At 52.1% G+C, this 12,019-nt stretch overlaps 1 protein-coding gene across 10 annotated transcripts in view; it reads left to right on the forward strand.

The window, feature by feature from the left end:
• The first annotated feature begins 1,781 nt into the window (after positions 1-1,781).
• PIK3R6 (phosphoinositide-3-kinase regulatory subunit 6) overlaps positions 1,782-12,019 on the forward strand; it is a 51,833-nt gene continuing 41,595 nt past the window's right edge. For 2 of the 10 annotated variants that reach the window (XM_073798024.1, XM_073798031.1), the window contains exons 1-2: positions 1,797-2,151; positions 2,813-2,921. In XM_073798024.1, the coding sequence (XP_073654125.1) occupies positions 1,987-2,151; positions 2,813-2,921 (274 nt within the window). In that variant the 5' untranslated portion in view covers positions 1,797-1,986. Of the gene's footprint in view, positions 2,152-2,812; positions 2,922-12,019 lie in introns of all 10 variants that reach the window. The other 8 variants (XM_033847204.2, XM_073798035.1, XM_073798027.1 and 5 more) reach the window with 7 other exon arrangements.

Raw genomic sequence — 12,019 nt, forward strand, 5'->3', positions numbered from 1 at the left:
GCGACGTGGCAGCTCCGAGGTGAATTAGTGAACAGACTCCAAACGCCCAGGCTGGGGTAGAGGAACCTGGGAAGCTATCACAGCTCTGCCCCAAGGGGCCATAGATGTCGAGCCTCTGCTTCTGTGTCTTGGGCGTTGGTCACCCCAGAGTGGCTTTTCAACCATTAGCTAACCAGGTGATCTAGGAACCGGAGCAGTACGTGCAGGGAACCCTAACCCTCTCGAGTCTGATGCTTACGGATCATGTGGTCTTGTTGGGGGAAAGGGCTGTTGCTGAGAGATCGGTGCAGATGGGAAACTTGGCAACAGACGGCCTGAAAAGCCCAGATTAAACAAACACGAAGAGCATCTGGAGGGATACGGCGTCACTGGGAACAATCAGAGGGGCAACACCACCCCCTCGGTGATGGTAGGCGTGGTGCGCTGGGGGCAGGTGTGGGGCCTTGGTCTTTCCTCCGTCCACCTCCTTCACTTTCTGTCTCCTGGCTGGCTGTCAGCTGCGTGCCCACAAAATGAGGGTACCTCAGCTCCTCCTTGCAGGGCCCAGCTCCCAGGCTGTCCGCGGTCCCCAAGCAGCTCCTTCCGTGGCTACCACACCCACGGTAGTTGCAGAGACATCAGCCGATGATAAGAGGAGCAGGGCAGCCACAAGAGGCTGACATCAACCTGTGATTTCCGACTCAGGCCAAAGCTGATAAGGAGAAGGGGCCGCCCGTGATGGCCACACTGCTGGCTGCTGCTGAGTCCTGAACCTGCAGGGGCTGAGTTCGTGGTCCTGCATCCTGTCCTGGACTTATTCACTTCACTCATTCATTCCCTCATTCATTCGTTCATCCATTCATCCCTTTGTTTTATTTACTGAGCCAGACTGTCTCTTAACATTCTCTTATCCTGTGATGGATAGAATAATGAATAAGACCTAGCCTCTGCTTTCTCAGAACTCACAGGGGGAGGGAGGCGGCAGACGTGTGACCTAAGATTACAAAGATGCAAGATAAAATGTGAGTTCAGTCACGTGAGTGGGACCGAAAAGAAGTAGCCATGAGAGGGAAGCTGAGCTCTAGAGCAAATGGTTCAAATTTCTGGACTTCTTTCTTTTTTTCAAATGGCCTCTTCTACAAAAGGAAGGGATGGAACAGAGCCCACTCGGCCCCTGCAGAGAAAGGTCAGTGGCTTCTCCTTTGGTTGCAAAGGAGAAACCCAAGTGACAGAAACCCGGTGCAAACAGTCTTAATCGAAAAGGAGGGAGCATTTATTGGATCACATAGTTGAACAATTAAGAGAAGATCTAGACATCAGGGTTTCAGGCACAGCTGAATCCAGGCATTCATGCTGTCTGCAATCTGCCTCTCTCCAGAGCCATTTAGGCATTAGGCCATATCGGATGACAGCATAGAGTGTGTGAGTTTTTCAAAGGTCTAGAAATGTGTTGGAGATTCCCCAAAATATTGCTTGGCTTCAAAATATGGGAAAAAGAAAGACTATGACAGGGGCTTCCCTGGTGGCGCAGTGGTTGAGAGTCCACCTGCCAATGCAGGGGACACGGGTTCGTGCCCTGGTCCGGGAAGATCCCACGTGCCGCAGAGCGGCTGGGCCCGTGAGCCATGGCCGCTGAGCCTGCGCGTCCGGAGCCTGTGCTCCACAACGGGAGAGGCCACAGCAGCGAGAGGCCCGCGTATCACAAAAAAAATTAAAAAAAGAAAGAATATGACAAACTAGCAAACATGTCACCGTGGAGGTGATCTGCTCCCCAGCACTGCTCTCTCCTAATCATCAAGGTCAGCAGATGCTTTTTGGTGTTCATCCGTGTCCTGTCTGCAGTCTTGGACACCGTTGACCATCAAGTCCTTGACACTGTCCCACCCCCAGCTTCCATGGTACTCCACTTTTCCTCCTGACCTGTTTTTGCCTCTTCTGTACCAAAGGAAGGATGGTTAGGAGTGAGCCAGGAGAAGGGTTGGAAAGAGAATCCCAACCTCACTGCACATGCGAAGGCCTGGAGGTGGGAGACGGCCTGGATCATTAAGGAACTGCAGTCGTTCTGGAAGGCGTCAGAGCAAGGGGATAAAGCCTGAGGTTGGGGGTCAAGGAAGGACCAGATCAAGAAGGGCCTTGCAAGTCATGCTAAGGAATTTGGCCATTCTCTTGAAGGTAATAGGGAGCTATTGAAGGTTGTAACAAGGTGTAACGCGATCAGATTTGTGTTTCACTATCAGAAAGAGACCTTTGGCTATGAGGCGGAGGAGGCAGGGAGACATCAGGCAGTTGTAATAATTTAGGAGAAAAACAGTGGTGACCTCATGACCACCATGGAGGATGGAAAAAAAAAATGGGACAGTTCATGAGACAGTGACAAGACTTGGTGCTGTTTAGGTGTAACAGTTGAGGGAGGGGGAGATGTGAAGAATGACACCCAGGTTTCTGATTCTGAGATGAGCAGCAGAGAGGTGGGTTTAGAAGGTGAAATGAGGAACTGGCTTTGCACCTGTTGAGTCGGAAGAACTTGGGGCCATCTGGCTGATGGTGTCGGGGGTGGGGGTGTGGTTCTTGGTGTGTCTGGAGCTCGAGAAAGAAGTCAGGGCTCCCTGCATTGCTGCCCAGGCAGCACCAGCGGGGGGCCCACGGAGGTACCACCGTCCCACCCAGTCAGAATAAAGAACCTCCAGTGGCCAGTGGCTGACCACAGACACTTCTCTAGAAAGCAACGTCGCAGCAGGATGTGCTCTGGGAGGAGCTTTGAGGGCCATGGGGAAGGGGAAGGAAGAGGAGGGGACAGAGCCAGGCCTGTGCGACACTGGGCTTTTCTCTGCAGGTCTGGAGGCTGCAGGCACCGGTCAGGGCTCGTCTAAGACATCAGGTGGTCCCGGGCTGGAGGCCTCCCTGGGCAGGACTGTGGACAGCCGAGCTGCAGCTGAGCCAAGGTAGGCGCTGGCTGGGGGTGGGGTCTCCAGGGAGGGAGCCGGGAGAGGCAGACCTGAGCAGAGCAGATCGAGGGTCCGGGAGGAGGGATGCTGGAAGGGGAGCCCGTGAGGGGCAAGACACCCCTGGAGCTTGTGAATACACGCCCAGCCTTTCTGAGACGGGTTGCCCAGATGTGGTGGCTACTATGACCATTCTGCCAAGTTAAGATTATCCAACCTGGGCTGTCCAGTGGTTAGGACTCCGCACTTCCGATGCAAGCGGCACGGGTTCGATCCCTGGTGAGGGAACTAAGATCCCACATGCCTCAAGGTGCGGCCAAAAAAAAATTAGAAAAAGATTATTCAATCCATCTTCACAAGAAGAAAGGACGCAGGACCCTGTGAGAAGACCCCCTCCTTTCTTCTCCAAATCCTGTAAATGCCAGTAATAACAGGACTAATTATTGACGCCTGGTGCTATAGGATACATTCATTAGCCCATTGGATTCTCACGGGCAATTGGAGGAAGGCTGGGTATGTTTATAATGCCCGTTTATAGGTCAGGAGACTGAGGCAACTTACTTGCCAAAGTGCAGAGCGGGTAAGCAAGGCACAGGGCTCAGAGAGAATCTTCTGGGTCCCCATCGGTGCCCCTCCTGGGACATCATCTGTCCACCTCTGTCCCGGATCTTGGCCATTCTCTACACACACACACACACACACACACACACACACACATACACACACACACACACACACACACACACACACACACTCACACACACACACGGATCCAGCATCTTCTACGTGTGCAGCCGTCACCAAAGTCCAACCAGAGCCGTGTCTCCATCCTTGAGAAGCTGCCCGGCTGGTGTGGGGTTGAGACATGGCTGTGAGTGACTAACACAGACAGTAACAGGCGCCCGGGCCGCTGGCGAGGCGAGGTGTGCGCGCAGGTGGAGAGAGCCCCGCAGGTGTGGGGTCAGGGAGGGCTCCGCGCAAACCCTGGGTCTTGAGGGAGACAGAGGGCTTGTGGGCAGAGATGGAGCAGCGGGTGTCCCAGTGAGGGGGGCAAAGTGCGCAAACCCAGAGTAGGAGAGCGGGTGTGAACAGCGAGAAAGAAAAGCTAGAGATTCAGTTTGGCTGCTAACGTGGGGTTTGTGGAGAACTTAGCAGCGTGGGCCTGGCCTGTTTCTTTATTTAGCTCTAAGTAAGTGGCTTTTGAATGTCATCTCATTGAGTCCTCACAGTAATCTTATGAGGTAGGTGCTAATGTTAGGTCTCCTTTAAAGATAGGGAAACTGAGGCACAAGGGCTCTAAGCAACATGTTGCCATAGCAACAGAGAGGCTTGGAACCCGGGCAGTCCAGCGCCAAATGCTACCCGCCCGGCCACTCTGCCACTTTCCTCTGTCACCTCCTCGGCTCTCATGGTGGATGTGAACGCCAGGCTGGCTCGTGGCTTCCTGGTCTGCATCCAGGCCCTGTCACATTCCTCCCAGGCTCCCCCCGCCCACCCCACCCCCAGGAACAATGCTCTCCTCCTCCCCCCTCGACCAGCCCTCTCGCATCCAGGTGTTTCCTTCCCAGCCAGAGGCAGACTCAGCGAGGAAGTGGGCCTGCCCGGTCCTCAGGGGACAGCTGGGGAGCAGGGCCCTCGGGAATCTGGAAAGCCCAGCGGGCCTCGTGGGATGAGGGTTGACAGGGGCCCCCTCAGAACCCCAAGCTCTGCATTTCCACCCCCCACTAATCACAGGCTCTAAACCAAAGAGCTGGGTGTGTCGTCTGGCAAGTCTGTCTCTACAGAGAGAAGAACTCAGAGTCCTGGAAATGGCATCTGACCCAATACCCTGGGGGCGGCCGGCTGGCAACGCGTGTGGGAGGAGAGGGGAGTGGTTCGGTGGTGGGGGGGGTCCCTTCTCTCTGTGCCAGGGCGGTGGGCGCAGGACAGGAGGGAGGCGGGAAGGAGGACCCAGATGGTCCTGGGAAACTCCGTGTCTTTCTTCCCAAGGGGTGGCTTCTCCTGTCTGAAGAGTCTGGCCCGGGACCCAGCCATGGGGCAGGCAGGGGATCTTCCGAAGCTGGGATCTTCACGGCCAGACACTGACCCGGAGCCAGGCCTCCTCAGTCCTGCTCTCTGCAGCCCTTCCTCCAGCAGGGAAGTCTTTCCCATGATCTCTTGCACAGAGAGAATGGGCAGCCGCAGCTGCGAACAGGGCCCCGTCTGCTTCTTCCTGCTGCGTGTCACAGAACCGCCTCTGTGGCTCTGTGGCTGGTCCTGTGGCCCATTTTATCCCAAGGCAGTGAACGGCCATGTGTTCGCACCCGCCCTGAGGACCGTTCATTGCTAATGTTCTGTGTTTAAGGAGGAACGTCCTCTGAATCCCAATTCATTCATTCACTCGTTCATTCTTTGTTTCTGGTCTCGCCCCTCTGCCGGAAAGGGTCTAAGATTTTACCCTCCTTGTGACTCACAGGTTAGCGTACCACAATTTTAGGGATGCTGGCAGAAAACACGAGATTCGAGAGTCACAGACCCGGGTGTTTATCACTCACGGTGCAACAGGCAGTGTGAGCGTCCTGCCCCCAAGTCCCCTGGGAGAGCGGGGAGGTGGCCCCCAGTGCATGCTGTGCGTCACGGCTGAGCTTAGCCCTGAGCTAAGGAAACCCCCAGTGTTCACCGTGGGCTGCGAGCAAACCTGCCATCTTTGCCCTGGAGGGAGACATCGTCTCTATCATACTGGTCGGCAGAGAAATCCACCCTTGGCCCTGGAGGAGATCCTTGCTGTCTGTTCCAAGGCTGTTCACGATACAAACCTTCTTGAAGAAATGATCTGGAACAAAAGCTCACCAGACAGGCACAAACCCGGGAGGACTGTCTGCCAGCATCCTCCTACTGTCCCCTCGCCGACTGCACCCCAGCTGCACTGTCCCTTGAAAACCCTCGGGCACCTCCCTCCTCGGCGCTTGGGTGGCTGTTCCCTTCGCATGGAACATGTTTCCTGCAGACATTGGCTTTTGCTCCTTTCCTCCCGCAGGCTTCTACTCAGATGTCACCTCCTTAGGGAGACCTTTTAACATCGCACCCCCGACGCTGGAACCTCGCGATCCCCTTCTCAGCCGTATTCCTATAGCACTTCTCAGCATCTCATATACAACTTAATTATGGAATTTATTGTCTTCCCCCACTCCCACCCTCACTACGTACCCTCAGGGGTGCAACCTTTATGAGAGCAGGTGTTTTTGCCTACTTGATTGCCACATCCCCAGGAACTGGAACAGTGTCTCACACTTAGAAGGGGCTCGAAACATATTCGTTGCGTGAATGAATGAATCCATCCACTTATATGATCTTCAGTTGAAGACCTGGTTCTCCTACCTTGAGTCTGTAGGACAGATAAGGCTCAATCACTATTGAGCAAATGAGACAAGGAACGAATAGCACTGGCCAGGGATGGGGGTGGGGGATGTATGAGAGGCTGCAGTGCCGTGACCGTGGGGCTGCCCCCAGGTGGCTGGGATTCGCCCCTTGGCCGCTTTCCGCGCTGCTTGTACCAGCTGCTGGGAATCTTCCCAACTGGTGGCAGAGGCTGGTGTGTTTCTATCCTGTGATGTCGCATTCTCGCTATGACTGGGGGAGCTGGGGGAGGGCAGGGGCTTGGGAGCTGAGCTTGGACGTGCCATTCGCCTGGTTAGCAGCACAAAAGCCACAGTCGGTCATCCGAGACGGAGCCGGGGACCAATGCCCCGCACAAGTGGCAGAGCAGCGTCCTTACCGCTGTGTCTGGGACCCCCTTCCCATGGGACCGCTGCCTCTTCACCAGTGTTTTCAGCATCAGTATCATCTCTGTTTCCTGTGCCAGTTGCCGTAGCAACCATGCTGAACAGACTTGATTCCGTTCCCCAGCCTGAGAGCGGCTTGGGGACAGGGACCCTGTCTTGTCTTCGTACAAGTGCTTGACATTCACGATGCAGTGCATCAGGGGCTACGGACCGTAAATGCTTGTCGAATGACTCACATGGCATCTCGGAGCAACTGCAATGCCCAGCTCACGTCAGGCGTGTCTGCAATTAACTCTCCTCTCTGAGAACTGGGACCTGGGCCACAGTGGACAGTCCTCAGCTTACAATGGTTTGACTTAAGACTTTTCGACTTTACGATGGTGGGAAAGCAGCGTGCATTCACTAGAAACCGTACTTCAAATTCTGATCTTTTCCCAGGCTAGCGATATGGGGTTCGATATGCTGGGCAGGGCAGCTCCTAGCCAGCCACGTGATCACAAGAATCAGCAACTCATACGCTTACAGCCGTTCTGCGCCCAGACGATCATTCTGTTTTTCACTTTCAGTAGAGTATTCCATCCATTACGTGAGAGAGTCAACCGTTGATTATCAAGTAGGCTTTGCGTTAGATTTTGCCCAACTGTAGGCTAATGGAAGGGTTCTGAGCAGGTTTAAGGTAGGCAGGGCCAAGCTGTGATGTTCTGTAAGGGTAGGTGTGTTCAGTGCATTTTCAACTTACAATATTTTCAACATACAATGGGTTTATTGGGGTGTAACCCCGTCACAGATCAAGAAAGATCTATATAGCGTGTGGGTTGCCAGCTTGTCTGCCTCAAAGAGCCCAGCAGGAAGCATGAACAATGCCACAGACCAGCTGACAGTGGTGGACGCAGTAGGAGGGGCGGGTGCCTGGCCCTTCCAGGGGGGCAGCTGCAGTCCAAGCCCACTGATTGCTGCCACGTGGAATTATGGGCCCATTGTTTCCAGATCTTCCAGTTATTCCTTCTAAGTAAAAGTTGAGAATCTTGATTTTTATGTGAAATCTAACTTTTAAATGTGGGCTACAGAGTCAAATTTTCTAGAACCGTGGCTGCTTCTAGGGAAGGGGGATGCTTGCTTTTTCACTGTATAGCATGTGTACCTTCCAGACATTTCCCATGGGCAGACTTTTTAGCGTGGGCAGTAAATTCTAACAATGTACCAGGCAGAGCAAGTCTCTGGTTCCCCGTGCACATGTTACCAAACACGTTTGGTCTGCCCGAGTCGCAGTGAATCGAATGCTGAGATGCTGAGGTTTGCAACAGACAAAGGGTTTATTTGTGAGGCAGCCAATCGAGGAGACCGGAGAACAACTCTCAGATCTGCCTTCCTGACGGCGAGGGGGCGAGGGGTACTTACGAGATAAAGATGAGGCGTGTGGAGCATGGGGAAAGGTGATGGGGATAAGAAAAGGTGAGGTAATCATCGTTCTGTGCAGGTGCAGCTAAGCTACAGGCTTCTTCATAGGACGCATGCTCAGAAAATGGTGCCGTTAGCGTGTTCTGAGGGTGGAGGTATTGGGCCCCTGACGCCAAATGGTCACCAAGTGGACATTTGCGCCTGCCCAGATGGAGGGTCTCAACCAGTCTTAATGGGCTCAAACTCAAACTGGACACAGCTTTGAGTTCCTAAAAAACCACTTAGGCAAACGTCTTATCGTTCAGCCTTCATGACACTTGGAGGACACGCAAGTTTTTGTAAAAATAATTAAAGCAAGCCTGATCAGCAAAGGCAGTATTTATTAATGGCTAACTGATGACTACCCTTGGTTTCCGTGTAACACGTGTGTCATCAAGCTTGCCGTGGGCATGGACACCAGTGTGCCAATCGTGGGCCGAGAACGTGGCGAGTAGGGCCACACTGCAGTCAGTGAGAAGTCATGGGCTGGAAGGCCCCCAGCTCCTAAGGGCAAGGACTGTGTCTCATTTATTTACCTCTAAACGTTCAGGCCTGGCGCACTTTCTGCCACGTGAACAGTGTTCCATAGATGCTGTTTGATTTACTCAGCAATCTCAGTCCCTCGAAACACTGCCAGGAGCTAGGAAGAGAGCCAGAGGGCCTCGGAGCAGCCCAAATAGATGTTCCAAGAGCATGGGAGTTCCATGCTCTTTTTTCATAGACCAGTTTCTCGGGCTTTGTCTCCCTATTTTACATACAAGACAATGCCATGTGTTTATCTGGCTCCCCAGCGTTCAGCAAATTGGCAGTCTGGTGAAAGAGCAGAGACAGCAACAGGGCAGCCACCCGCACAGAGGAGCCTTTGTTCCAGTTTAAGAGAGGCATCCCCGCTGAACAGACAGATGACAGCAAGCACCCTTTTGGATGGATTACGGAGCCTCGCCCTTCCTGGCTGGGAGGGCCAGTGAGGCGGTGAGCCAGACGGCAGCCCCGTCCACCCACTTTGTGCGAGGTGCAGTCCCCACTGCTGAAACGGGATTCATACCTGAGAAAGTAGGAGCCTTTCAGCGTAGGATGGAGGCTTCCTTCACCTACCAGCAGCCCCTGAAATCTTCACTGTGTTACTGTGAGGTACGTGCAGTCAACTCCCATGAGATTCATCGAGGAAACCTCAGAGGCAAGTTTGGGTGCTTAAAAGGGCAAGGTTTATTTCCTGAGAAATTCACATCATCCTGAAGTGAGACAACTGAGATGCTGCGTTTTGCCAGAATGACCTGGGTTCTGCCTGTTTCCATTTCCTGTCTGGTGCAGGCTTGACCCCTGAGGGCTCTGCCCCATACTGGTGTGGTCAGCAGCCCCAAAGGACAGGAAATAGATTACAGAGGTCCCCTGCAGAGGAACAAGGGGGTGACACAGCATATACCCAGGACCTGCACAAATGCATACAGGCACCGAATACATGGTTGATGAGTGAATAAGTGAGCGAATGAATGAATAGAAGAATGAAGGAGGCTTTCTGACAGCGATTGTTCAAACTTCTTAGAATTTTGCTTTCCATTAAACATCATCCCAGACCGAACCCGGGCCCCCTGCATTGGGAGTGCAGAGTCTTAACCACTGGACCACCAGGGAAGTCCCTACTTCTCTTTTTTTTTTATTGAAGTGTACTTGGTTTACAATGTCGTGTAAGTTTCAGGTGTACAACACAGCAATTCAGCTACGTATATTCTTTTTCAGATTCTTTTCCCTTATAGGTTATTATGTAATATTGAGTATAGTTCCCTGTGCTATGCAGTAGCTCCTTGTTGGTTATCTATTTTATACATAATAGTGTGTATATGTTAATCCCAAGCCTCCTAATTTATCCCTCCCCCGACCCGACCTACGCTTCTCTTTTAATCTGTATCTTTGTGGTTTCTTTTCCTTTAAGTCTGCTCAATGGTCATTATTAGCTGATTCCTCCCCGACAAAAGTTTAACTGTGTGTGTACTTTATCTTCCTCGGGCAGAGGGTGCTCTGTGAGGTTTGGAGCAGGGGAAGAATGGGTACGAAGGGAAGGGAGGGGGCCATGACTGGGCACCCCAGGCTGAGATCTGAGCTCTAGCCCTGATTCATCATTCACTGGACATGTGACTTCAACTATTTCTCCAAAATATTTATTCACTGTCTCCTGGGTGCCGATAACTGCCTTAGACACTGGGCGTGCTGCAGTGAATAAGAGACACTGGAACCCACTGTTTGTGGAGCTCACATTCTAATGAAGAGCCCAGAAAACTGATCATTACATGGGAAAATTCTGATCCTGATGAAAGCTATGAATAAAATAAAAGAGTGTGCGAGAGCATGACTGGGAAAGCTATTTTAGAAAGACTGCTCAAGGGAAGGCCTCTCTACGGAGGTGACATTTCAAATGAGACCTGAGTGTTGAGAAGGAGCCGGCTGTGAGGAAGGCTTGGGAGAAAGGTGTTCCGGGCAGAGGTGTGCAAAGGCCCTGAGGTAGGACTGAGCTTGGCAAGTTAGAGGAACACAAAGAGCCATGAGGTGAGATCCTGGTGAGCCAGAGGGAGAACGGGATGAGATGCAGCTGGAGAGAAGCCAGATCGGGCAAGATTTAGGCAGGGTGAGGAGGGTGGACTTTATGATAAGGTCTAAGGGAAGTCATTGGAGGGCTTCAGTCAGGGGCTAGGCTGTAGGGGGAAGAGTGGAAGCTGGGAGACCCACTGGGGGCACTGCCGTAATTTGCACAAGAAATGATGGTGGCTTGGACCTGGTGGGGCGGTGGGGTTGGAGCAGAGGTTATTACCATCCTTCTTCACAACCACATAACCGATAGAGGGGGACTTGAGAACACAACTTCTGGGCTCCCACTTGGGAAGCTTCTCTTTGTCTCCCTCCACCCCTGGATTTGGGGATCTGCCCTGTTCCCACTGCCTGTCCACCTTGGGCGGTGGCTCTGACTGTGTTGCCATTTTCCACCTCCTCCGTGTAGACTGGGAACACCCACAAGGTCTTCCACTCACAGTCGAACTTTCATGTTTGAAGTTTCATAGTTCATTTAGATTTCAGTGTCAAGTCTTGCCCACCAAAACATGTCATTGCATGTTTTTAGAGAGAACAAACAGCATGAATGCCTGACACCTTCCTCTCTTGAGTGGAGTTTTAGTTCCCCGACCTGCATGCCTAGCCCTTGATCAAAATGTCATCATGAAATAGTCTGATATTCTAGCTGGTTCTTCTGGGTGTCCATCTCACAAAGAGAGGAGGAGACGGCAGCTCAGAGAGGCCCCCAGTGGGCCCCCTGGGGATGGGGGTGCCGGGACTTGAGCCGGATTCCTCAGACTCCAGAAGTTACGCCCACAGCTCAGCATGGTCAGTCTTACAGTACAGCAGTCCCAGAGACCCAGGGAGGAAGAGAAGAGCAATTATTTTAATAGTTTTATTGTTTTTTCCCTGAGATGATAAGTTACACGCACAGTGTAATTCAATGGCCGTGTCCTTGAGTGATGAGCTCACAGATGTCTATTTCATCATGCTTCCCAACTTACATACATGTCATCTCTCTCTTTTGTGTGCCCTCTGCCACATAATAAAAATAAAGTCAAACCTATTTCATATTAAGACATCAGATGTAGAAATGTATTAAAAATGAAAACCAGTGCCTATGGGTAAGTGATACCACTTTTTTTTATATAGTTTAGTGTGTATCATTAAAAGATAAAGGACTCACACACATACACACCAGGGAAATCTGAATAAAAAGGTATCAATGTCAATATCCTGGTAATGATACTTGCACTGCAGTTTCAGAAGGTGTTACCACAGTGGGAAACTGGTAACGCACATGTGAGATCTCTCTGTGTTATTTCTTACAGATGCGTGTGAATCTAGTTACCTCAACAT

This window comes from Tursiops truncatus, chromosome 20 (assembly GCF_011762595.2).
Source record: "Tursiops truncatus isolate mTurTru1 chromosome 20, mTurTru1.mat.Y, whole genome shotgun sequence".
NCBI lineage: Eukaryota > Metazoa > Chordata > Mammalia > Artiodactyla > Delphinidae > Tursiops > Tursiops truncatus.